General features: G+C 43.8%; 1 protein-coding gene across 2 annotated transcripts in view; it reads left to right on the plus strand.

Annotated features, from left to right (window-relative positions):
* Nucleotides 1-18,526, plus strand: part of SGCB (sarcoglycan beta) — a 210,123-nt gene extending 191,597 nt beyond the window's left edge. For both annotated transcript variants that reach the window (XM_069201429.1, XM_069201438.1), the window contains exon 6: nt 14,796-18,526. In XM_069201429.1, the coding sequence (XP_069057530.1) occupies nt 14,796-14,999 (204 nt within the window). In that variant the 3' untranslated portion in view covers nt 15,000-18,526. The remainder of the gene's footprint in view (nt 1-14,795) is intronic.
* Nucleotides 18,527-27,401: the final 8,875 nt, after the last annotated feature.

A 27,401-nucleotide genomic window follows, 5' to 3' on the forward strand; every position in this document is an offset into this window, starting at 1 on the left:
GTATGCTCCCCCGCCACCCTAATCTGTGTGGTGGATTTTGCAGCAATTTTCACAATTCCAACGTGCACTGCAGGATACTTTGGTCACGGTGTGACTTCAACACAGTAAGCCACATAGCTGCTTGCAGTATTGGACATCAAGACAGTCAGGTACTACTAATTGAGGCCTGGCTGCTGCACATGATGTTGTAGAAATATGACTTTAAAGAGCAGGCGAAGTAATAGTGCAAGAGAGATGGTTCCAAGGCTCTCACTGAGAGTGTTTAGCAGGTTGATCATGGCACATTCTAATGCAAAAGGATTTGGGTGGAAGGATCCCAGGATTGTGACAGAGGTAGTTGATGCCCTCTAATGGTCCCGACTCTACAGGGCCTGCCACTTCCCACCTTGGTAACCTACTGGGCACCAGTAATCCTAATTGTGACGAGGCCATAGAGACCAATGCCATTTCCAAACCTCCCTTGGGGCTAATAACCAACTTTTATCAGAAGGTGGATAAGGTGCCCCCCTGCAGGGGAATGCTGAACGAGCAGGGTCACAGGAGCAAGTAATGACACAGGGTGTGTCTTGGAGGATATTTGAGAAGAACCCTCCGGTGGAAGCTTAGACGGAATAAGTGAAACCAGAGTTGCCTGAGATGCTGAAATTGTTCCCTCTGGATCCCCAGCATTTGTGCCCATGTGTTAGCAGACTTATGGAAGGTCATGTGTTACATCTAAAAGCCAACAAAGTTTGACTGATATTTCAAAGGAAGCAAATTTTGTGGCTCTGCGTCAGGGAAGGAAGGAGTTGGAGGTCTTGCTCCACAGTAGTTCCAACAGAGAGTCAATGGTACCAGTCAACTGTCAGGGAGATGGCAAATGAAAAATGGAAAAGTGACATTATGAGTGAAAGTTCCCTTATGTTCCGTGAATATACACTACCAGATGTACCTTGTCGTATAGTAGCCTTTTAAAACAAGGCAAGTGTAAGTGGATTGAACTCCATGGATTGCCTGACGCTCCATCTATATTAGATGGCGGTTTTGAGGAAGCCTGGGCGGAGGCCACTCCTGACATTAAATCTGTTAATGGCACTATCACCTCTAGTATTGGGCTCTGCTTAGATGACTCCATACTTCTGAGTATTCTTGCTAGCCTGTACTTGAGGGGTACTCCTATACTTGCAGAGTCCCCGCAAGGAATTGTAATTTCTGAGGCTATTGATCCACTAAATATTGCTCTCGCATCAATCTTTGTGTTACACGGAGGAATCCCTTGGCTACAGCCAAATCAAATCTCTGACACCTAAAATGAATGACCCGCCTGGAATAACTGGTCAGATGCAAACTACAGTCCAAACTGAGAGCCAAACCAAAATGAAGTGTCTATGGCTGCTCTCTGTGCTGGCGGTGCCTGCGGCTGTGGAGGGGGTAATGTGGTTGTCACAATGGGGAGGGATAGCCACTCCATACATGGCTAGCAGCCTTGAAAACATTCTCGCCACTACTAAATCTAAACAGGTATTGGCCGGCAGTATGGATAAGTTAGAGGTGTGAACCTCCGGGCCACTAGGTAAAGCTGGAGGTAAAACAGTGGAATGCGGCAAAAAAGGGGAAGAGGGATACACCTTTTCCAGCGTATTCTCTAAAATGGTTGCTTTCCATCTCTAAGGGATGTTCAGTCAGTGGAGCGAATCCATCTGCTAGCCATAAGGACCTGCCAACCGTGGAGAGTATAGATGCTTGTAATTCAGTCTCTCCATCCACGGCTGATGACTGAGAACTCGGGCTATGTGGGGGTTCCTGAAATTTTTTCAACCCCCTCTTGCAAGGCAGTTGAAGTTTGGGAGGTTTGAGTGGAGAGGCAACTCACTTAGTGCAACCTAAAAGGACAAGGATGCTCAAGAAGAAAAAAGGTTTTAGGAATAAAGCAGTTGCATGGAAGGACACAAGTAGGGCAGTAGGGCAGCCTGCCTTGTGGACATAGTGGCAGCTCAACCTGAGTATGGAGGTGCATGCACTGTCAAGGAACATGAAGTACCCCTCCGGCTCAACCAGATGCTTCATCATTTATTGTGCCTCCAATGACTAGAAACATTGTTAGCATAGAAGGCCACGGCCCATGTTATGATTCCATTACTATCTCTGTTGGCATCCTGCCTGGAAGAAGAAATGGTGGGTGCTGTCTGGAATTTATCAACCTTTTCCCAGTTGTTGGGTTAATTTAACCCTTAAATCAATAAAGACTGTTAGTCCTCCTCTACACAGTCCCAGAACTGAGTGCTCTATTCTAGCGATATGAATCTAGTGAAGCTGGGGACTAAGCAACAGCGGCCCATCCATGGTGGGAGGCATGACCATCTTACTCCCCCCTCAGATGGTCCCATTCCTCCCTGCCCCTCTGCTTTAGTCGAATGTGCACTGCCTGGTATAGCCAGACTGGTTCTCAGTCAGATGGACTCCTTTCATATATTGGGGGTCGATGTGCTGCCCTTTTCTGGTGCCTGTCAAGAGGGAACAGCCCTGGATGAGCAGTGTAGGAGTAATATAGGTATGCTGAATACTGATAGCACATGTGCCTACCGACCCATAGTAGAGAGAGCAATGAGGGGTCCCCGGCTATTGGCAGTACAGTGCGTGAGAACTTGACCATTACTATTAACAAAAATAGTAGGTGAATTAGGATTCTTAACTGGGGCAAGAAGAAACACAGGAATGACTGGGGATTGGTCATGAATAGCGGCAGCATTGGCCAGCGACTCACAAGCTCTCCCAGAGTGAGATTTGACTGAGTAAAGAAGGATTTTTCTCTCCATCTTGTCACTTCCTTTGTACATACTGCTCCTAAATTTTCTGCCTGCATTAATGTGGATGGGGGGTGGTTGACATTCAGAATATATAAATTCCAAAACACTGGTCTCAGGAGGTCCAGGAGCTCTGGAATGATTGCTCCACATATACTGGAAGTGTTAGAAGGGCTTTGATGGGCGGTGAATCAATGAGGGGGGTAAGAATGGTAGGAATCTGATGGTGATCTATGGAGAGTTTAATATGCAACCCTGTGATGCCATCAATAATAATGAAATTCTAATTTAAGATCATTGCTTAGGAATCCCTGAGTCAGCTATGTGTCACTTCAAATCCACAAGAAAGACTGAGGCATTTACCAATCTCTTGCATAACTACTAACTCCGCTTTCTTAATGGTCGCACCATGTAGGATGGTGCCGCTAATGCAACTTTCGATAGTGTGGGAGAAGTTATTCAGTTATTGATTATGTAATTGTTAATGTGGAAGCCTGGGAGTCTGTCCTTGACATGGCTGTGATTATGGGTGTGCGATTGCCCCATCTAATTGTAGAAGGAGAATAAGATAATATGGTGAGTATCTGCAAGAACTTCTGCAGCTTGAATACATAGTGGCCAACTATGTAGCACTTATAATAGACGCCCCGACCAGTGATAGTTTTTCGATCCTAGCCACATATTACAAGATGGTAAGTGAGCTGATGGTCTTGTTGTCTAGGCCTGTAGTGTCGAAAGTAGTTGGCCTTAACAAAGGGAAGTGGCAGGGATGGAAAGGCTGGTATGATGAGGAGTGTGCGAAGATGAAAAGAGCTGTTTCCTATGCCTTAGTGCGACGCCATGATAGCTGCGCTGGCGAAGGAAATTTCAGAGAGTGGAGAAGAGACTATAACTGTTTGTTAGCTGGCAAGAAATTGTTGCATCAGAAGGTTTTATGGGCAGAACTGAGGGAGGCCACAGCTAAGAATAATTCTGAGAAATTCTCATCACGCATCAGACGTTGTGCCTCATTCCAGGGAGGTACGACATTGAGCACTTGGTGTTGGCGATCAGGATTGTCTGGGGCGACTCAAGTCATTGTGCATCAGATGTTGTGCCTCATTCCAGGGAGGTACGTGAGTGGAATTCTTTTTATGTTTGACCGGATTGTCTGGTGTGGCTCAGGTCATTGCGCACCAGATGATGTGCCTCATTCCAGGGAGGCACGACGCTGAGCAATTTGTATGTGCAATCGGAACCTGTCTGGTGTGACTCGAGTCATTGTGCATCAGACGTTGTGCCTCATTTCAGGAAGATATGGCATTGACCAATTTGTGTTTGTGATCAGAATCATCCAGTATGATTCAAGTCTTTACGCACCCAACCTAGGACCTTCATCCCAACGAGGTGCAGATTTGTATCTCTTCATGTGCAACCGGGACCCTTTTGGGGCTTCTCAACTCATCGTGCCCCAGATGTTGCGCCTCCTCCCAGGGAGCTGCGGGATTTGTTAACTCTTGAGTATTAGAGTGCCTTGCTTGGCTGGCTGCCACTGTGACCAGCGTGTGTCCCCCAATTCCCCCCCCCCCCCTTGCTTTGGCCAGGGCTGCATCGGAAGGCACGGTGCGGAGACCTCTCAGTGAACTTCCTAAGTGGTGGCCAAACCTCCATTTTTTGATTATCTGCCCTGCTGGTATCTCTTCCTTTCCCCGCATAGTGTCCCTGAGTGCCTGAACAAGTGTGTGCGGCCTAGCCCCGGGTGAAAGGCTGTTTGCATCTTCAGCTAGTGGGAGGAAGGGTAGTAGGACCAGTTGAAGGGTGGAGAAAGGGTTTGGGACCCAAGGAGGGGGTCTGCGAGCACAGTGACAGCTAACCTGCCAGATAGCAGGGCACCGCATTAGGGTGCTAGGAGCGAGTGTATGCGAGTGCGTAATTTATGAGTCACCTAGTAGCTGTGGCACTGCTTGGCCGTGTGGAGTGAGTGTGTGGGAGCGATTGTGGATGACTGTTACATGTATAACGGTGTTGCCAGACACGGTAATGCTTGCCACAGAACTTACACAGTTGACATTAGAGTTTACCTGTGCAGCCCAGGCCAAGGAGCTAATTTAAAGTGCTGCATTGCACTTTATGTACATATTGCTCCTGTTGTGAACCAGGGTGCACCCTAGGACTGTGTATAATTAAATTGGAGTAATGGCTAGGGTGGGTCTCGTGCTAACAACGTTTGGCACCTCATGTGGGTCCTGGGAGGGAATGTATTATTTTTCTCATGTGTGCATACTGCAAATGTTGAGCCTAGGGCTGCTAGTATTGTTTCAAATTGTGATTCCTGCCCATAGTGCAGTGTTATTCATGCTGTGTTAATGTGTAAGTTGAATAAAAAACGTATTTAGATACACCTTGTGTGAAGTGTCTTTTGTGACGCTCAGCGTAATTGTTGTGAGGTGTTCCTATGCAATTGCGTTACGCATTGCCCCTGTGATAAACCTGACTGCTCTCTGCCAAGCTACCCTAGGGTGAGCCCAGGCTATTCGGTGAGTGTAATCACCTATCCCTGACGGGAGTGAGTTCTGCATAGCTAGGGCCCAGCCTTAGCCAACCTGAACAAGCCGCCTCCAACAGAGTGTCAACTGGTTGATGAGTGACTGGAGAAAAGGGTGATTTATTAGATTTGGGGGCCTATGATACAATGTATTCGGCCACACATGTACATTGAAGGCTCTTTACTGTGAAGTTTTTTTTTTGGGGGGGGGTGTTATTGTACTCACAGTTGTATCAGTTTCACTGCAAACCGGAAACCCAAAATATCACTTACACGGTCTTCAAAGCCATGAATTGCGCTTGACGTGAAGTGTGACCATTTGGGGGGGTTGGGGGGAGTCCTGAAAGCACTCTGCTGGCTCAAAGTGAGAATCAAGTTAAAGTTCTGTGTGCATATTGTGCATAGGGCTAGGATACCGGCAGCAGCTAGAACTAGAGCATACCTAACAAAAACCTGAACTCAACATGTGGTGACCCAAGGAGCCCTAAAACTACTACAATGCAGTTAACACTAATACAAGGACACAATCGATCTACAGGTGCTTCTGAAAAACCTTAGTGATCTTCCTTAGGTACTGCTGAACGCCAAATAAACTGGGGGTTGTGACTGAAGTATTTTGGGTTAGCTATTTCCTTTTACACTAGTACCCTAGCATACCCATCACAACTGTAGCACAACTACTGGGCTTTAGGATGACCAAAAGGTAGTGCACAGCGTTCCATAAAACTATCCAATAGATAAACAGTTGCTGATGAAACACAAGATTTCCTTCCATGTATTACTGGTGAAAACTAAACGTTTACAGCTGTTTGAAGCTGATACTCATGTAAGTGCTTATCACCAAGAAGTTTACAGTTGTACCTGCGTCTCCCAACTAGCTGAGCTTAGAGTGATGTTGGGGATTATCAAAACTATACCCTTTATAGCAGGTATGTAAGTTTAGTGTCAGACATGCACGATAACATAGTAATGACCTCTCAAAGTATGCATCCATTATAGATATGATAAAGTGTGAATTCAAAAGAAGATATCAGAAAAGAGGATCATCAGAAATAAGTTGGCCATAAAGGAATGGATCATTGAGTTATCCTGGCTTGTAACTCTGGAATGACGTGGGATAAATATCTACAAAACATTTACAAATGTACAGTTGTTAATACTGCGTGGCTTAAGGCTAATTAGAGCGATCAGGTAACAGTCTATTTTCTCGGATTTGATGAATGGTGGTTTCTGAAACAACTGAACCCAATTCCTGGCCTATTGAGATCTTGTTCTTATCTTACATTCCTAGCCATATGTTCCTTATTTATCAGCACCCCACAAGAACCTGAGGACCAAGTGGTAGGAATCATGTATTTTCCTCTTTAATTGTTTTTTAGCTGTACAGACTGAAACACAGAGGTCTTAAAATCTGGTTCTAATTTTCCTGTATTTTTATTGTTCTTTAAGTAAACGGTTCCTTTGTCTTTTGTTCTTCTAGCAACTGGCCATGCTGCATGTGAAACCCAAGCACAACGTTTGTTTAGATGCTCTTTTTTTCAAATTCAAACTGCTTAAGTGATATGCTTAGTGTTTTTGCTTGGAGTTATTCAATGAGCAGGTTTGAGGATTTGGGAGGGTGTCTTGTTTTCTCACACAATTCTTCACCCCCTGAAGTTGGTTTGAAATCATGACTAGGGACTAAGACTTCAAAAACCAGCAATAACCCTTTCATGGTGATAATAGATTGTACAGTCTGCTCTTGGTAAATCCGCAGTAGCAATTTAAAAAAAAAAAAGCTTCTGGAACCTGCAGTGGATGCACAGCAATCCCAAAGAGGAAAAGTAATCTGCTTTGCATAGCAGATATGATCTTGTTATGCCCCATTTAAGAAATAAGCTTCATTCCTGCTATCACATGTAGGAACATTTTAAGTTGAACTTTTCGACAATAACCCAGACCGAGTGACTTTTTTCAGCTTCTATGATTTATGTGTTCACAGTTAATATACTAAAAGAGACTGAAACAGTCAAAAGTCTAAAAAAAAAATTTGAAATTTTTGGTATCAAAACCAGTATTCGTAAGGTACGCTTTCCATTGCTTAGTGATAGTGACTCCATCCTTATGTATTACTATATGGTGTCATGTGGCACTGATCACAATGAAGGCACTTCAGTCAGACCACTACCTGTATCTCCACTTTCCTGTTGTTGACATTGAAAAGATGTACCAGAACAGCACAGGAGACACTTTCATTGAGCACACCTTTTTCCATGCAAAAGACCTTCTCTGTAAGATAGAGATAATATTATTAAAATTGTATTGCCGATATCCCCCAATTTAATTAAGCCTATTGAAAGTATTAAATATTTTATGTTTCTCTTTACTGAGCCGATAACACTAGTACGTAGTGGCTATTTTGGCAGGACCAAAAAACAAATGAGAAGAGATTTATAAAAGCTAGGGATGAAGAGTGTGCCACAAATTATGCGTTTATAATAAGCACAAAATGATGTATATTGAATATGTAATAATCTATAGAAGCAAACACATTTTAGGAGAAGGGCTTGCTACTGTCATGTAAGAGGTACTTAGGGTGATATTATAAACTCACCTTCAGATGAGTGACAACAAGGCAGGAGGGTTATGAAGCCTTTGTAGCCCTAACTGATATCTTTAGGTGGGTCACTGATATTTGCAGTATTGTGACTCATTCAGGAGGCCATGTTTTAAACCGGAATAAAGAAAAATATGTATCAGCTAGAGAAGATGGTCAGCATGGTGCAAAGGCTACATAACACCCATTTCACTTGTGGTTGAAGAACTCAAGCATGTACACCAAAAAAGAAAGAAATTAGAGTTTGACTTTAACATAATGATCATGAGTGTTGTATAATGTGCCCTGGTCAAGTATTTTCAAAAGAAGCTGTTTGATAACCATTTTGGCTATACAGGTTAGACATAGCAGTACCTTGAAGTATTTAATCACAGAAACAGTGGTGGGTCCATAATGCATTTCCATAATTGATGAGGACAAAAGTAGTGAGGGGATTTACCAAGACTTGTCACTGGCATGTAAAGATCATTACTAGTGGAAATGTCATTAAAAAGCTAAAGCATAGTTAAGGGAATATGACTTCTCTCGTAGGGGATTTCCATGTATAGTCATAAGCACGGAATAGTTCCGCGCGCCTGCGGGGACCCCGGAGCACTGTTGTGTAGTATATTCTTAAGTGCAATCATCAGCTCCTTGACAAAAAGGTCTGTGAAAAACACTTAAGAATAACAATGCGCAGCCTATGTGAACAGCTACACAAGCCAAAATTGTTAGAAGAAAAAACAGTTGTAGTGTAAATTTCACATTTAAACCTCTATTTATTCTATAAATACATAAATAAATACATTCTCATATTTTATTTACACCTCTCATGAGAATAAAACAATGTAGGGCAGTGTAGCCCATAGGCTGCCATTATACAGAATGAAAATAGAGCTGTGCCTTTAAGAAAGTAAAGTCTTCCTGTTTCCCATCATGCACAGCAAAAGGCAGTTGCCTCAGTTCTTTTTTCCGGCTCCTGCTGACAGGACCCTGAAGCATTGAGCTCTACCTCACAAAAGCTTTTGTGACAGAAATTCATTGAAATATCTTCTGAATTTCATTTTCACTCGACGTTTTTACCTTTGAGTGATCATTTTCTACTGATTTCTGTCAAATTCTGACAGAATTTGGAGGTTTTTTCTAGTTAGAAATGCCTTCACTTTTTGATAAATGTCCTTCTTGTGGAAGAAAGAAGGCTAAAACAGATCCACATAGGGTCTGTATAATTTGTCTTCCATCCAGCCACAAACCGGAGTCGTGTGACATTTGTAAAACCTTCTCTAGAAGAACCCTTCGTGATAGAGAGAAGATCCGACTTCAGGCGAGAGAGGACAGGAGAAAAAGTGGCCATTCCACTACAGAGCGAGGAGAAGGTCAGACTTCTACCAGGGCTCAACCTGTTTCCTCCATGACTCCTTCCAGACCTGCTGAAAAACGACATAGATCTCCGACGACGTCGAGAGCGTCGACGTCGGAGCAGGGAACGGCGCCAACATGTTCGCCGTCGAGGAGTGCTTCGCCGGCGAGAAAAAGGCATCGTTCGCCGTCGACAGCTATTTCGCCGTCGAGGCGGCGAAGACACCCGACGTCGAGAGGATCTGGGTCGCCGTCGACACGGCGAACACAGTCAACGTCAAGGAGATCCGAGTCGGGCTCGCCGTCGACACGGCGAGGGAGATCGCCGTCGAGAGAGAGTGTTCGCCGTCGGAGGCGTTCACCGTCACTGCACCGACGTCGAGGTTCGTCGTCGAGAGATTCTCAGCGGCGAGACGAGTCGACGTCTAGAGGCACTCACCGTCACCGCAGTTCGACGTCGAGGAGTGCTTCAACGTCGAGAAGACCATCTAAGAGGCCTAGAAGGGTTTATACAACCTCGGAATCCTCGGCCTCGCTTATCCTACTTCCAGCATCGCCACAGCTCTAGCAAAGGCAGTCGCCGTTACCACAGACGCCGGTAACACCTACGGCTCCTCTTCCGGCGCCTCCTCCAGAACCTGTTCCGAGGACTCCAACGCGATCTGCAGGGCGTTCTGGTTATTCCTCGAGGCGTACATCTACCTCTAGGCACCGTCGTCAGGAATCACATCATGGACATTCTTCATCGTCCACACGAGACTACTCTCCAACCTTATCGGACTCACCATCCCCAAGAGTGTCTCCCATAGATGATGTCAACACTTTTCAGGAGGTCTTAGTAAGAGGGGCAACCAAGCTGAATATCCCGCTAGCAGCTCCGGCCCCATCGACATCAGTGATCTTTGAGACCTTGCATCAAAGGACATCTTCACGACCTTTACTTCCACTGGTTCCGGGTCTTATTGAGCCAGCAATGGACATTTTTCTCACGCCGGCTACAACAAAGTCTGCTCCTTCCAGACTCATTAAAAAGTACCGTCCACCAGAGCAAGATCCTCTATTCTTGAGGTCAGACCCAGTACCAGACTCGGTAGTTATAGTGGCAGCGAAGAAATCGCATTCGACGTCACCGTCTTCCTCTGCTCCCCCAGACAAAGAGAGCAGAAAGATCGATGCTGCAGGAAGAAAAGTATGCTCGACGGCATCCATCACCATGAAAGCAGCCAGTGCCACTGCTTTATTAGGGAGATATGATCGATCCCTCTGGGACTCTATACTGCAGTTCGCGGAGCATCTCCCTAGGGACAAAAGGGAAGATTTCCTAGAGGTCGTGAGCGAGGGAGCTATGGTTTCTAACCAGATTATAAGTGCTGCGGCGGATTCTTCAACACTATCCGCACATAACTATGCTCATGGAATAGCGCTCAGGAGACATGCATGGCTGCGGCTTACATCGCTTAAACCCGAAGCACAGCAGAGGATACAGAACCTGCCTTTCTCAGGCTCCACTTTGTTCGGCTCTCATGCCGATGATGAGATGGCCAGAATGAAGTCGGAGCTGGATACCCTGAAAGCGGTAGGCATGGAGCGACCTAAGGAACAGCGAAAAGGATTCCGCCCATATCAAAGAAGACTGTTCACCCACAGGTATCAGGCTCCACATTGGACGTCTTCACGCCCTCAGCAACAGCAACAGCAGCAGCATCAGAGGGGCTTCTCCAGAAGGTCGACAAGGGGTCGTTCAACACCTCAGACCCAGACACCTCGACAAGCTCCCACGTCTAAGCCCTGAATCTTTGCTTCCCCCTCCTCCGTTACCCACTCCGGTAGGGGGAAGTATCGCAAATCATCTGGACGAGTGGCAACGCATCACAACAGACGCCTGGGTATTGAATATTGTGAGACATGGTTACGCTCTCAGATTCACCAGTTCTCCACCATCTGTTCCACCCAAAACAGCCAACCACCATCTCGAAGCTCTGCAGTTAGAGGTCAATATCCTATTGCAGAAAAGAGCCATAGAACCCGTTCCCATCAGCCAACAAGGGAAGGGGATTTATTCGAGATATTTCCTTGTACCGAAAAAAGACAAACAAGAGTTTCGTCCCATCTTAGATCTGAGGACAGCAAACAAATGGATTCGCAAAGAAAAATTCAGGATGTTAGCCTTACACCAAATTTACCCACATCTACGTCAGGGCGACTGGCTATGTGCGATAGATCTTTGCGACGCTTACTTTCATATCCCAGTAACCAAGAAACACCGAAAATTCCTAAGGTTCACCGTCGGAAAACGCCATTACCAATTTGCAGTTCTACCTTTCGGCCTAAAATCAGCGCCAAGAACTTTTTCCAAATGCATGGCGGTAGTAGCCGCCCACTTGAGGAAACAGCGAATATTCGTCTACCCCTATTTAGACGATTGGCTCATAAAGGCCTCCAGCTGTCTCGAGGCACAGCACCATTTCGAATGGACTCTACAACTGCTACAAAAACTTGGTCTTCAAGTCAATCTTCTGAAATCTACAGCAACACCTGTTCAGAGGTTGCATTACTTAGGGGCCATTGTAGATACCAGGCTAGGAAAGGTGTTTCCTTCGGAGGAACGACGGTTATCGATTCTCCAAAAATGCAAACAACTGCAGGAAAGACCTCAAGCCACTGCAAGAATAATAGCTTCTCTACTGAGCTCGATGGCGTCTTGTATCCATCTGGTTCCCAATGCTCGCCTCCATATGAGACCATTGCAGGAAAATCTAGAGGATCAGTGGTGTCAACTGAGGGACGATTGGGAGAACAAAGTCCTTCTTTCTCCTCACACCCTACAATCCCTGAAGTGGTGGTGCTTACCCAGCAATCTCTTGGTGGGGATTCCGTTCCAACAACGGCCTCCATCTCAAACCATCGTAACAGATGCGTCACTGCTCGGATGGGGGGCGCACATGGAACATCTTCGAGTCCAAGGCGAGTGGTCACAGAGAGAGAGTCTCTATCACATCAACCTGCTGGAACTTCGCGCAGTCCACCTTGCGCTCAAAGCCTTCCTTCCCTCTCTGAGAACGGAAACTCTCCTTCTTCAGACAGACAACGTGGCCACTATGTACTACGTGAACAAACAAGGAGGCACCAGGTCCAGAGTTTTATCCAGAGAGGCTCAGACAATCTGGCATTGGCTTCTAGCCAGGAACCTGTCGCTAGTGGCAACTCACCTGCCCGGCATCCAGAATGTTCAAGCGGATGCCCTCAGTCGGGTAATGAACGAGAACCACGAATGGGTACTACACGACGACGACGTTCATTCCATTTTCGCACTCTGGGGTACCCCCTCTACAGACCTATTCGCAACCCCAGAAAACAAAAAATGCCAAATCTTCGCCTCCAAATATTACCATCCAGGGACACTGGGGAATGCCCTGTGGATAAGCTGGTCAGGAGCATTTCTTTACGCCTTTCCACCGCTTCCCCTGATTCCGGCGGTCCTCCAGAAGTTGTCCAATGCTCAGACCAAAATGATCCTAATTGCTCCGGAGTGGCCACGCCAGTGGTGGTTCCCAGACCTTCTTCACCGGTCACTCAAACCACACATCAGGCTACCATATCGTCCGGACCTTCTCACGAAGTTCAGAGGACAGATATCTCATCCCAACCCCTCATTGTTGAGTTTGGCAGCATGGCTCCTGAGCTAGTGCAATATGGACACTTGAACCTACCTCAGGACTGTATGGAAATTCTGAAGGAAGCGAAACGCCCTTCCACACGATCAGCCTATGCAAGCAAGTGGAAGAGATTCTGCATTTGGTGTTTACACAACAACATTGACCCGGTTTCCTGTGGAGAACAATCTATCCTGCCATACCTGTTAAGTTTGGCAAAATCGGGCTTACAACTGTCGTCAATAAAAGTTCACTTGGCGGCGATAACGGCATACAGAAAGAGTCCTTCACAAACGTCCTTTTTTCGGATGCCGATTATTAAGGATTTCCTAGAAGGTTTAAAGAAGGTTTTTCCTCCCATTAGAAAGCCTTCTCCTCCATGGGAACTGAACGTTGTCTTATCACGTCTGATGCTGACGCCATTCGAGCCGATACAAAAGGCATCGCTGCAGCATCTCACATGGAAAGCTGCTTTTCTAGTGGCAATCACTTCAGCGCGTAGGGTCAGCGAAATCCAGGCCCTTTGCGCGCAGGAACCCTACACGGTTTTTCATTCTACAAAAGTGGTAATGAGAACTCATCCAAAATTTCTACCTAAGGTAGTCTCCGACTTCCATGTGAACCAAACAATTTCATTACCGACTTTCTTTCAGAATCCAGCTACTCCTGCTGAGAGAACTCTGCACTCTCTGGATGTAAAGAGAGTATTGAAATTTTACTTGGACAGGACAAAAAGCTTACGAAAATCACAACAGCTTTTTATTAACTATGGCCCAATCAGAACAGGTTTGGGCACATCTAAACAATCTTTATCCAGGTGGATTGTTTCATGTATAATGTTATGTTATCAGTTAGCAAACAAATCCCTTGGTGGTAGGCCAAAAGCCCACTCTACCAGAGGGAAAGCAGCTACTGTAGCCTTGATGAGAAATGTCCCTTTGGCAGAAATATGCAAGGCTGCCACTTGGAGGTCGGTCCATACCTTTACTAAGCATTACTGCCTTGATACAGACGCTAGGGCAGATGCTCAGGTTGGACAGGCTTTGCTCAAGAATTTGTTTGCATGATTCATGTTTTTTCTCAGTATTCTTATATCTACTCCACCGCGGTTATGGGGATGGGCTTGCTACTCTATTCAGTGCTTATGACTATACATGGAAATCCCCTACGAGAGAAGGAATGGTTTCTTACCTGTAACTCCAGTTCTCTCGTAGGGGTATTTCCATGATAGTCATAAGCAACCCTCCCTCCTCCCCGGTGGAGTTGACACAGAATATGAATATTATGGAGGTTGGTACTCCAACAAATGTTTTGTTTTTCTTCATGTCAGGTTAATAGCCTCCAAAAAAGAACTGAGGCAACTGCCTTTTGCTGTGCATGATGGGAAACAGGAAGACTTTACTTTCTTAAAGGCACAGCTCTATTTTCATTCTGTATAATGGCAGCCTATGGGCTACACTGCCCTACATTGTTTTATTCTCATGAGAGGTGTAAATAAAATATGAGAATGTATTTATTTATGTATTTATAGAATAAATAGAGGTTTAAATGTGAAATTTACACTACAACTGTTTTTTCTTCTAACAATTTTGGCTTGTGTAGCTGTTCACATAGGCTGCGCTTTGTTATTCTCAAGTGTTTTTCACAGACCTTTTTGTCAAGGAGCTGATGATTGCACTTAAGAATATACTACACAACAGTGCTCCGGGGTCCCCGCAGGCGCGCGGAACTATTCCGTGCTTATGACTATCATGGAAATACCCCTACGAGAGAACTGGAGTTACAGGTAAGAAACCATTCCATATAAACTGTAAGCAGATTATAGGTTGTTAGTCGTTATTTGCAGGCAGTTTCTGTACATTGCAAGAAAGTAATTGTTTTTTTTATCTTCCCTTTTCTAGGATCAAAGCATTATCCTGAATGGATCAGTAATGGTCAGTACATCCAGATTACCAACTTCCCATGCAGGAGAGCTTTTTTATGATGATGGCTGGGAACGCTACAAGCTATGCATGTGTGCAGATGGAACTTTATTCAGAGTACAAGTAAAAACACGTAACATGGGGTGCCAAACATCAGAAAACCCATGCGGAAACACACACTAAATGCAGAGTCACAGAGCAGAAGATTTCATGAGGATAGTTATTATGTTTACAGAAAGCGCTTGGCTGAACTGTTTTCGGTGAAGTGTAATAATTCATGATTTGAACAGTGTTATCATATGCATAACAGTATTAACTTCAACATGAAATTAATGTGTTTAAACTTACGATTAGCTGGTGTTGCCATTGAAATCAAAGATGGAAAAAGCAAAATGTATATAGTACATTATATCAGAACTGGATTCCAATATTATAGAAATCAGAAAATTTCAAAGCCATGCCATGCACACATGCTGCCACTGTTTTTTTGAGTAGTTACCTCCCTTGCTTGATTTGTGGTGAAACTATTTGGAAATGGACATTAGGAATGATGATTTATTTTGTAGTTCAGTTGGTCAAACCATGGATGATAACTGTTCCTAAATAGTTTCAAAAGTAAATTTAAATTAAGACATACATCTAAATTGAAGGACAATTTTGAGTGGTATACATAAAGGAGATAAGCAACTTTTGATTCTTCTTGGTAACATACAGTGAGACATAAAACACTTGCACCAGATATATTTTGCTATTAATACTTGGTTGAAGTGACTTTATTTTGTATAGTTTAGCAACACCAGTAATAAATTAACACGTCACTTTATGCAAGGATCTCTTTCTCGGAGGCAACACACATCCAATAATGTCTCTTAGCTTTTGGATTTATTATTTTAGGAGCTTTCTGAAGAACAAAGTGGTTAACACACCATAATTGTGTCATGAACACAGTTGAGATAATACTTGTAACTATTCCAATCCCTGTATAGAAATAAAGAGCATTGAAGACCCTGCAGCTTTGAAAGATGTTGAAATGGAACAGGTGATGCATTTAACAAGAAGAAAGTGGAGTAAGAAAGTTTGTGCAACATCTATTTTATTGTATAACATGAAGACAGACCACTGAACCTTAGACATGTTGTCAAGGATCCTAAATTAACAATGTAATTAATTAAAGTTAAAAACAAGTGGTCCTTCTGTTGACACAAGTAAGAGACTTAATTATTCAGTACTGTCAATTTTCTGAACAACTGTCCTCTTTTTACAGGGTTTTCCTGGCTGTCTGAACTGGTAGGTCATAAACTTTAAGTAAGTTATAATTTTATAAAGCACCCAAATACCGAGCTGTCTTGGCACTAGCAGCAATTAGACTACAGTAGAATAACCACCTATTTAGGATAGTAGCTGAAGAACCATGTTTTCCACAATTTTCTGAAAAGAGTAAGATTAGCTTGAGATCTAATGGACACTGCAAAGAGTTCCAAAGTTTGCAAGCCAGGAACGAGGACCTTTTGCCTTCCCATCTTATTGTATCGATCTTTGGTACGACTACCAGTTTATTACATCAATATCTTAATTTGTGCTGTGGTGTGTACCATTTAAAAGTATTTTGTAAGTACTGAGGACTTGCACCATTTAAGGCTTGGTAGGTAATACACAGGGCCTTACATTTTATTCTGTCCGAGATGGGCAACCAATATAAATCCCATATTTTCTTAGTTGCAGGGCTAACCCCGGGGGCTTTAAGAAGCAAATTGACGGCTGTATTTTGTAAGTATTGCAACTTAGCTTGTGAGCGATTATTAATGCCCAAGTACAGAGAATTGCAATAATCAATCCTTGATAGCATAAGGGCAATCACCACAGTTTTTACATCTCATAAGGGATGAATGAGAAAATCTTTTTCAGCAAGTTAATCAAACAGAAACAGGATGAAGGAATGGAGTTGATCTGATCTGAAAAGCCCAACTGAGCATCAGATAGTGCCCCAAATGTCTAGCTTTTCCAACCGGACAAGGGAAGAGTTCTGAGATTATGCAGCCACCAAGAATTACACTAAACGTCTGGGTTGTTCCCGAAAGGTATTACCTATGTTTTATCAGACTTCAACTTCAACCAGTTTTCCTGTATCCAGGTTGAGACGTGTCTTAGGCAACTATTGAAGTTGTTAGCCACCAGGCTGACTTCAGCGGATGCAGATACAACTATCTGAGCGTCATCAGCGTAAGAGGCATAATACATTATCTATTCAAATCAAACAACCTCAATAGGTAGTGGGCTTGAGTATGTGAAAAGTCTGTACGTTGATTGACTGCAGTCATGCTAGTGACTTCTGTACATCCAGAACCAAGAAATGCCTTATTTTTGACACGAGAAGGAGAGACCCGGTCTTTTCAGTTCTGGAGTGCCACTGCGTGCATACAGTCAGAAATAGATTAGTATTTAAGATACATACCTGACTTATCAATGTTTTTATGGCCTTGAAGAGAAAGTTCATCCTTATGTGTCTGCCATTCTATGTACCGGGCATTTGCTCATCATTGTGTCTAACTTTATACGTGAAATTCAATGTAAGTTTGCAATGCAGGCCCAATGTTGTAGAATTTTCTATCCAATCAGACCTGCCTGCTTCTTTTTATAATTTTAGAAAGCACCAAAGACACATTTATTTAAAACATACATTGCCTGTATATCTTGCTTTTCAGTCAACACAGTTCCAGGCACCTAGAGATTGCTAGGTTTGCGACATGCACAGCATAAATAACAACCAAGTAAAAAATCTACTTTAGGCAATCTACAAGGAAAGCATATAATCTGGAAGATTTTTATGGAATTTTAATAGCTAAATCTGCTAAAATTGCAACTTAAACCATCATGACCAGGTCTGTTTAGAAAAGTTAGAACTATAATTGTGAAGGGATTTTGAAACAGAGTCCATTGCACATTTATTTACTGTTGACTCTGACCAGCACTTCACTGAGATTATTGGCCTCTCAGTCTGTAGAAGAGATTATGTGAGCCTTAGTAAGTAGTGATTAATATTTCAGGGTTATGCATTGTATCAAGTTAAGGTTAATGAAGAACTTGGACACAACTTAATTATAGTGGTGTTAGGTCTAGGAAGGATACTACATATTCACTACTGAATTTGAGAGAGTCGGAGGGGTCCCTTCTGTAAAACCTACTTCATAATATTGGTGCAGGGCAATGTAGGATTGAGCAGTATGTCAAGTCTCCTCGGGAGATCAGAGATGCGTATGATATAAAGATAGGACAGATGGGTATAAGAAGGAATGAAGTAAAACCTGTAGTCATTGGGACGTGTAATGCTTCCAACTCAAAATGATCTAGCCTTGAAAAAATATGCAGAATCATGCGGTGGTTGTCACCAACAACCCTATTGCCACTATCCTCTCCATGAGCAAAATTTAGTGTCGTTCAAATTTTATAAAAACAAGTGATTTCCTTGAACTACCGGATTTGATTATATTTTCCAGTTGCTTCAGCCATGTGTTATTGTTTTCTGAAATAATTTATAAATATTTACATACACTAACTGGCTGCTATTGACTGCTATTTATTGTTGTGTTTTGAAAGCGATATCCATTCATATACCCATAAATGTATTTAAGTTCAATCACAATATACGTTACAGTTTGTAAACATTTACAGACACAACATGTTTGATTCATAAAATTTGCTTTGCTGTCCAACTACTTGTTTCAGTACATCCTCTGTTCGTGTGTGTGTGTCTGTGTGTGTGTGTGTGTGTATAAGTGTAAGGATCAGACCCCTCTTGGCAGGAACAGTATCAGTGGTGTATACTGTGCAACTTTGAGGTCCAACTAATGGATGTGTAGTACTCAGACTGTCGCCTACTTTACACACAGTTTAAGTGCATGTATAGATGCAGCCTTTGACCTGCACCCACTAGACGATATCGCATATTGGAAGGAAATTATTTTATTATCAGAGGTACTTTAATATTTTTTCACACAAGTATGTCAGTGTTAATGGGACTGGGTTGTATTTTGTTCCTTACTTTACTTGATTTAACGAATATCTTCACGTATGTCATGACTGTGTTTTAAAGAGCAGCAAATAACTTAAGAAGAGTATGATTATAAAATAATTAACTTGATTTAGGTGTTTTCAGGTTTATGCCTTTGCAAAATTTAAACCTCAAAATGTATTTTTGGCTACAGCTTCTTGCCTGCATTAATGTTGCTGCCCGCCCTTTATGCTTTAGAAAAGCAAAGTAATGGATTTCTTGAATTAAATTTGACACTGGTGATTTCCCTGGGGCACAATCAAGGCTGTGGATTTATTGCTCACTTGCTCTTTTATTTTGAGTATTTTACACGAGTCATTTTAATTGGTATGGTTGTGCCCTGATCTTAGCTCGTTGTGCCATATTAAATCAAACTGCATCGCACTGATGAAGCCCAACAGTGCCAAAACATACATGATTATGCGTGTTACCATTCAAAGGGACCTGGCCTAGAGGTTTCAGTAGGACAGTTATGTTGGCGCAAACAGGATCAAGACTGATTGGCATGTGGTGGTTCCCATCCTGCAGTAGCAAAGGGGAGCACGTCTGAACACCGACGATATGAAATGTGACTAGAAAAAATGAATAGGTTAAATGTATATGCATCAGTCACCTTTTTTGCAGTTTGTGTATCACCTTATGTATTGGGTATGCCCCACCATTGGCCCCTTCTTCACTGGACCATATGGAATTAAACTGCACCTCACTGATTAGACTGATGAACATGTGGTGGTCTACAGTAGCAAAGAAGAGAAAAAAAGTCGGAACAATGATGATATGAAATGTGATTGGAGCAATTAGTAGTTTAGATAAATTCAAGTGTATGCTTCGGTCACCTATTTTTTTTGCAGTTCGGAAGTCACCTTATTCATTGCTATTGGGCATTCCCTGCCTTTGGCCCCTTCCGCCCTGTAACATTAGGAATCAAGCTGCACCTCAGTGGCGAGGTCGAACAAGGCTGACACCCATCTGTGATTTCCTGCTATTTCCGTTTATAGGATATGTGGTTAGGATTACTGATTTGGACTGTTAGTATTACAACTGGATCACTACTGATTTACATGTGCATGACCCTCTTCTATAATGGCCCAAAGCTAAAAAAGCTATGGTATTAAAGGCACCCTGAGCAATTACCAACAACTCATATTAATGTAATATATTGTCAACTGTCATTTTTTTCTTTCTATAAGCATTTATGCTTTAAACATCAACTATTTGACACAATATACACTTTAAAAATGCCATTTAATATTGCAATGTGCAATATAGAGACTGAAAAGCAAATCAAGTAAATGTACATACCACATTTGTTTCACTGTTCAAGTCCGAATTCTGGGAGGAGGGAGGGCTGTGTAGTGTTCGTGCCCTTAAGTGCATTATGTTATTTAGATGGCTAGTCTGTCATGGCAGCCACCCTTTGAAACTCTTAAACCTCAAAAAATAGAGCTCATTGTGCTACCTGGAACCATAGCCAGGACTGTTATGGAGTTTGAATGGACGTCTTTTTTGCAGCTTGTTTATGCAGTGTTTACTTGTTTCATAGCTAATAGTTGGTATGGGTAAAAGACGACATGTAGTCATTCACGATCACCTTTCTTTTGGTGGTTAGCATGTACCAAGTTATCTAGAGGTGACGTACAAAAAGGTAACATGGATGGCCCAATGTGTTTTGCGTTAAAAGCCATGGTAAGGCAAGGTATGTGACAGCAGATTTTTGCCAAGACCTGATAATGGGCATACTATTAAAAACCAAACAAATGGTGACGGCGCATTATAAATCCCTTATTGACATGACTCAAAACTGATTTAGTAGATCTACCAAAAGTGATCACTAGACAAAGGACTGGTTTTAAATGTGGGGGATTGGACACTTACTATAGCACACCCCTTAGGTATCGAGAAATGTAAGATTTGAAATGCAGTTATTTAATTTTTTGCCTGGAAGGTATTTCAAACTCAAACAGCTATCCAAAATCTGCTGCGGTCAACTTGCCTAGGAATGGTGATCCAGTAGCAGACATCCATCATATGGTATGGTGATGCACATTACACTGGGCAAAACTCGGGTTTATGATGCATACTCCTACCTGCAGATTCATCACCTCTTGAATACTGATAACCTTTCTCCGTAGCTCTCTCCCAATGGTAGGTAGTGCCGGCTCTGTGTGATTCCGGAAGTGATATTCCTGTGATGCGGCTAACTTCATATAGCACCCACACCCTTATGCCGATGTCAGATTCCTTTCACACGGTCCCAGAGCTCGATTCTGCACAACAATTTGTCAGTTTTAATGCAACTTTATCCCGTCCTAATCGGTCTGGGACTGAACTCTGTCAGGTTTGCTATGCATCTGCAGTGCCTACACTCTCACCACGGCTCGAAGTCCAGCGAGTCATGTCAGAATAGGCACCGTATGGCCCAAAAAGAGCTGGAAGTGAAGCTCTTTATGGCTAAGCCCAAGGAAATCATCGACAGACGGCAAGCACCACACTAGGTTCCTGGAGTCATTGGAGTGAAGGCTCCACCACAAAAACACAAGAAGTAACAAGCACAAACAAGGTAAGTTACCAAGACACCCTAGGATTACTCTTCAGGGCAAGAGTTTGTTGAGGATGCTCAGCTTCTAGGTCCAGGCTTTTCACACTGGTAGAAATCCCAACTCTAGCGCCTCCACAGCTGGCTCTAGCTCTTCAATTGTACCTGTACTTTCTGGCACCTAGATTTGATCCGCTGCCATACATCAATGCTATGTCAAGGTATTCAAGGCATGTTGTGATCCTCTCTTCTGCACATTTGGGCTTCAAGGGACATCTAGGAATGCTCTTTGGATTCCCGCTAGTGGGGTTTTCCTTGTGCCTCTCGCCACTTCCTTGACACTCTAAGAGGCACACCAATGCTGGTCCCACATCAGTCTTTGTCTCCTGTAACGCAGCAAACCCAATTGTTGTTTTGATGCCATCATTGCCCTAGACCGGCTTCAGTGCAGACCATTACTGGCTCAAAACCTCTGGCACCTGTGTATATGTCTAGGAGGAAGGCACAATGTCACCTGGAGGAAAAGAAAAGGAAGTTCGAGAGCAACTCTCTCTGTATGACTTGTTTGGTATGGACTCAGTTTTGAACCAGCAAGGCCCCCTAAGACATGTGCATCTTCCTACCATTCAATAATTCGAAAGGCTACAGACGTTCTGGAGTTACCTCCACTTACAGTAGAAACTAACTCAAACATTCCTAAAGGTCCTATAGCCCACAATCCACACCCTTGAGGTGCTTCTTCCATTCAGTGAGTCTAAACCTTAGACTTGCTGCAAAAGGCTCAAGCCATCCTTGGCCACAGCCATTAATAGGTCAATCAGCAGGAACTATAGCTCTGCCCCGGGTGACCCTTTATTTTTGTCAGAGCACCCTTTTCCTTGAAAGCCTTGCTACATGGGCCTCATTACTCTTCTTTTCTGTCCCCTGGTCCGTTCCATAGAGCCCATGCAGATAGGGAATCGAAAAAAATGGAGGCTTGGGCCAAGAACATTTTTGCAGCAGGAAACCTAGCACTCCAGTTTCTAAATGCTGCATGCCTCGGAGGACACTGTATATGTACACTGTGGGATATAGTGGGCACTCCCATCCCCGATCTTGTCCAGGTCTACTTTCATACCTCATCAGTGATGGTCAAGCAGCATCTGGACAAGTAATCCAGTCAAGACTGGATTCATCTGATTCGGTTGACAAGTCTGTGGGCACATCAGTATCTGTTTGCAGGCACACTTGGCTTAGAACTTATGGGTTTTCCTCCGATGTCCTCTCACGGACTTTCCCTTTCTTAGGGCACCAAACAATTTTGGGAGAAGGCTGATTCATCCTTGGAACGTTTTAAGGTTAGTTCTGCTATAGCCTGTTCCATTGCTCTGCATCCCCATAAGAAAGTCTTTCATGGGTTTAGGAAGTTTTGAGGCTTTGAGAGAGGGCGCATCTTCTGCCAGCGCCAGCTGCCCTTGAACAGCAGCAAACCCAGAACCCATCCTGTGTCAGTACAGAGGCCATGGAAAGAGTAGAGGACGTCCATCCATGCAGTCATTTAATCCATTTCCTCCTCCCTAGCCACTGGAGGGTGTGCTGTGGGTGGGTTGAAGGGGAAACTGCCATCCTTGTCTACCCCCCTTTGTCTTCCAGATTAACCGCCACTTCTGAAGTCCCCAAGTGTTCTGTGGTGCTTGAAAGGCCTAACCTATATGTTCCCTCGACTCCCTTTCTTATGTTGAAATGAGATTTAACTCTGGTTCTAACTTGATGGGTGCACTGTTTGAGCCCCTTAACGTTTGTTCATCATGTATTATAACTATTAGGACCGTTTTTCCTCGTTGCTGTCTCTTCTACTAGGTGTCCGGTCAGTGTGTTGCTAACACTGTACATTAAGATACCATTCACCACGTTGTACCCTGAAATGTCAGTCCTCAGAAACAGAGGTGCTTTCCTCCCAAAGGTGGTAACCACCATTCCATCTGGGTTATTCAATAACTTAGCCATTGTTCTATCCATTGCCTCACCCTACCAAGGAGGTGGAGTTTTTACATTGACACACAAGGACTTCTGTGAGGATGATGAGCTTATTTGTAGGGCATGTGGGCAACAGGAAAGGAGAAAGCACTGCAGAAAAGATTAATCATTTTATATGTCAAAATTTGCTATTCAATGGCCCATAAAGATCCTCCAGAGGGCAGTAGAGTTCATTCTACTAGAGCCAAATGCTTTACATCTGCATTGGCTACGGGGTTCCTGTAGGTGACATCTGCAGAGTGGTGAGGAGCGGTGGGGATTTCGTTCATCTGAGCTATAGGACTTCTTGGTACTTAAATGCAGTAACATATTTATGGTGGTTACTCTTTTTACCTGCACATTCTGCACCGATTCCCCCCCACATCCCCTTTGATAAATAGTTATGGGCCAGAAATAAGATCCTAATTTTTTGTTGCATTATATGTCTTCATAATGCGTCCTCGTTGATGCGGGCAAATGAATGAAAAACTGACATCAGCGTAACAGTATAGGTGCTGTGTGGTTTAACAGTGTGACCTCCGGTGTCGCATGAAGCCAATCTGCCTACCATCAGAGGAGATCTATGAAGAATCGTTTTGTGGACTAGGCTGGTGCCTAGAGATCATTCAAGAAGGGAGAAGCCTGCAGGTAGAAAGAGTATCCACCAGAAATAAGTTTTTACTGGTAAGTACATTTTTCTTTGAGACTAGAGTATCGTCTTTTCTCTCAACTTTAGAAACAAAAATTGGGAAACCGATTCATAGACCTGTCGTTGGTAATTACCAAAAGGTGCATTGCACTAGCCTTGGAATCATGTAGAACCCCTGAATGTAAACAGTGGGTCACAACAATCATTTACTTGGCCTTAATTGAAGGAGAAGTCCTCCGCTCACAAAAACGTAAGGAGAGATGTAATATAGACATGACCCTTTCAGGTGGAAATAATACTGCAGTCAGTCGAAAATTAAACTAATTCTCATAAACCACTGTAAACTAACACTAAGGGCCTGATTTAGAGTTTGGGGACGGGTTACTCTGTCACAAAAGTGACGGATATCGTGTCCGTGGTAGTATGATTCCCATAGAATATAATGGGATCGTAATACGACGAACGGGACATCTGTCACGTTTGTGACGGAGTAATCCCGTCTGCCAAACTCTAAATCAGGCCCCTAGTGGACTTCACACACTTTTTCTGAGCCTTCCATGAAGGAGTGCTAATTAGGATAACCTTGTGACTCCTTCCTCTTTACCTGAAAAAAAGGTCCCTGCTATTATGTTCCGTATTCGTCAGCCAGTGCAATAAATAAAGAGGCTCACACAGGTGTTTGCATGGTAATCAATACTAACTAGCCGAAACTTCCCGGCCTATATATTAAACCCATAGCACCATGTCTGGCTTGGACATACTGACATACAATACACAGGTTTTGTCAGCTAAAACTCAGCTAGTTAGTAGGCACTCTCACCGCCCTGGTCGACTCCCAAAACCTATTCATACACAACCAGGCAAATGTTAAACACAAACAATTTAATTAACTGCAAAACAACACATCCATTATGATCAGACCAAAGAGTCTCTTAAACGTTTTGACAGGGCTGAATTGCCTTTCAAATGGTACCATGGATGGGCTTCTTGTGTCTCCATCCGTGGGAAGCCTGCTCTTCCCCTTGTGTGCTCTTCCTCACTGGCTTGGGATCAACTGCCTCTGACACTTTCCTACAGATGGATTCATCTACTTGTGGATTCCTCACCTTTTGAATATTCCAGTGCGCCAGCATTCCACTGAAACTTTTCTTTAGAGGTCTCCAACATTGACAAGGACATCATTATGTCCATGGCTAAGCACGCAGCTGTGCGTGATGTCATCAAAGCCATAAGAAGCCATCTGACGTCGGTTCCCTTTTTTCTGTGCCTTTGTCGCATAGTGTTTTTTCCTAGTGCTTCATGGTGTAGGACTCTTGCAACATTTTTTCAAGGCAATTGCAACATTGTTGCTGGAAAAAAATGTCTCAACCAAGGAAGTTTTGGTTGAAGCTCTGCAGAGACTGTGAGGGTCAGATGTCCATCTCTGATCCTCATGAAGAATGTCTTTGGTGTCTGAGCTCTGACCAAGACGTTGATGCCTGTTCATCATGCCAACGGATGATCCCCAAGTCTTTAGAGGAGAGAGAAATGAAACTCTTCATGGCCAAGGTGAAAAGAGAGAACAGAGGAGATCGGAAGTCTCGTCCGAGTCACCGTCTCCCCATAACTCAGTCATCGAAGAGGAAATACAAGAAGAAGCGGTGTTGTGGTTCTCAGCGCTGGTATTCAAGAGAGGATTTTCTGAGGTTGGTGTCTTTTTATCCAAAGTCACCTGACGATAGAGGTGACATGGCTCTGGTCCCGTATCCTGTAGTCCTTCTGACATCACTGTTGATTCCAAGGCAGCTTCTGACATCACCTGGATGTCCTGATCCAGAGCCAGAGGAAGTTTGAGTTCCGTCTCCTGCTCCGCCACCCCCTCGACAGGAGCAGCAGGAGCACCACTTCCCCGACTCCAGGGTCTGATCCTTCAAATTTTTTTTTATTGCTAAGTGCAGCATTTTTACCAGGGCAATGACTCCCATCTGGTGGTGCTCCTGCAGGCCCCATGGCGCCGCTTTCCTATTCTTTGGGTGGTTTTGTAGTGCAATACCAGCAGGTGCTGTGCTAATGGTCCAGGTAACCTGACTTTCTCCTGCGCCAAGTTGAACTTTAGCAGGAGTCAGCGGCGCCAGTTGCACCCTCTGACATCAGCTGGATCTGCACTGGCATGACTCAGTTCGACTTAAGTACTGTTGGCCATTTCTGCACAGTTGCCAAAGTCTCCGGTGCTAGTGATGCTGGTACTGGATTCTCCGACAGCATTTTTGAAGTCAAAACAGATCTCAAAGGAAGGCCCAGAGACTTCTGTAAGAGGTGCAGTATTAGTTTGGTGAAAGATACCCTGATCTGGAGGAGGGGGAAATTGTTTCTGTGGATCCAGAGTTTGAAGAACTGGAGGTAGCAAGTGGATTAGACACTGACCCTAGAGCAGGCGCTGTTGTTGCCGAAAGACATTCCCCCTCCTAAGGTGACTTCTTACCGTTCAGTGATTAGGAAGGCGGCTGATACGTTGTAATTGCCGCTTCCTTCAACTGAACTCAAGTCCAATTTGCTGACTGCATTCTCCTTCTGCCTCTTCATTAGAGCCTTTATTACCTTTTAATGAAGTGTTGACTGAGTGTATTTTGGAGATTTGGCCTATGTCATCCTCTGCAGTATCTAGGCCTTTTTGCAAGGAGATATAAACTTGCTCCGGGGGATCCTCTGTTCTTATTCACCCATCCTTCATCTGAAGGTTTCACAGTACAGGCTTCCTGTTCTTCAAAGTTAGCTCCTGGGTTTTTTCCAACAACGCCTGGGGACAGAGAGTTGAAGAAAATTGAACAGTTTGCAGAGAAAGTGTTCTACTCTGGTAGTATGGCTTTAAAGTCAACCAACACAACCTGTTTGTTGGAACAATACATTCATGCTGTAATAGTTAGCCAAAACAGTTGTCCTGAAGTTGCCTGTGGATGTTCAGGGGCACCTTGCAGAGTTGTTGAGTGGTAGTCAAGCTGCTGCTTGACATGTCATTCAGTTGGGCCTGGACACGGCTGATTCAGTGGCAAGAGCAATGGGAACTTCAGTGGCTACAAGGAGGCATGCATGGCTAAGGGGTTCTGGGTTCTCGCTGGATTTTCAAGCTACCCTGATGTATTTTCCATTTTATGGTTTGTGACTGTTTGGGGCCAAAACTGATTCCGCCTTGGAAAGATTCAAGGACAGTAAGGCCCTAGCAAGGTCTTTAGGCCTTCAAACTCTGCCTAGAGATTACAGGCAGTTTTGGAGGTTCTGAAGGCTTTGCCGAAACTTCTCTTTTTGCGGAAGGCAGCCGTGCCAGCAACAGCAGCCATCCATCCCCCTCTACAAGAGTTTTAGAGGACGTGGCAAAGTTAG

This window comes from Pleurodeles waltl, chromosome 1_2 (assembly GCF_031143425.1).
Source record: "Pleurodeles waltl isolate 20211129_DDA chromosome 1_2, aPleWal1.hap1.20221129, whole genome shotgun sequence".
NCBI classification, from domain to species: Eukaryota; Metazoa; Chordata; class Amphibia; order Caudata; family Salamandridae; genus Pleurodeles; species Pleurodeles waltl.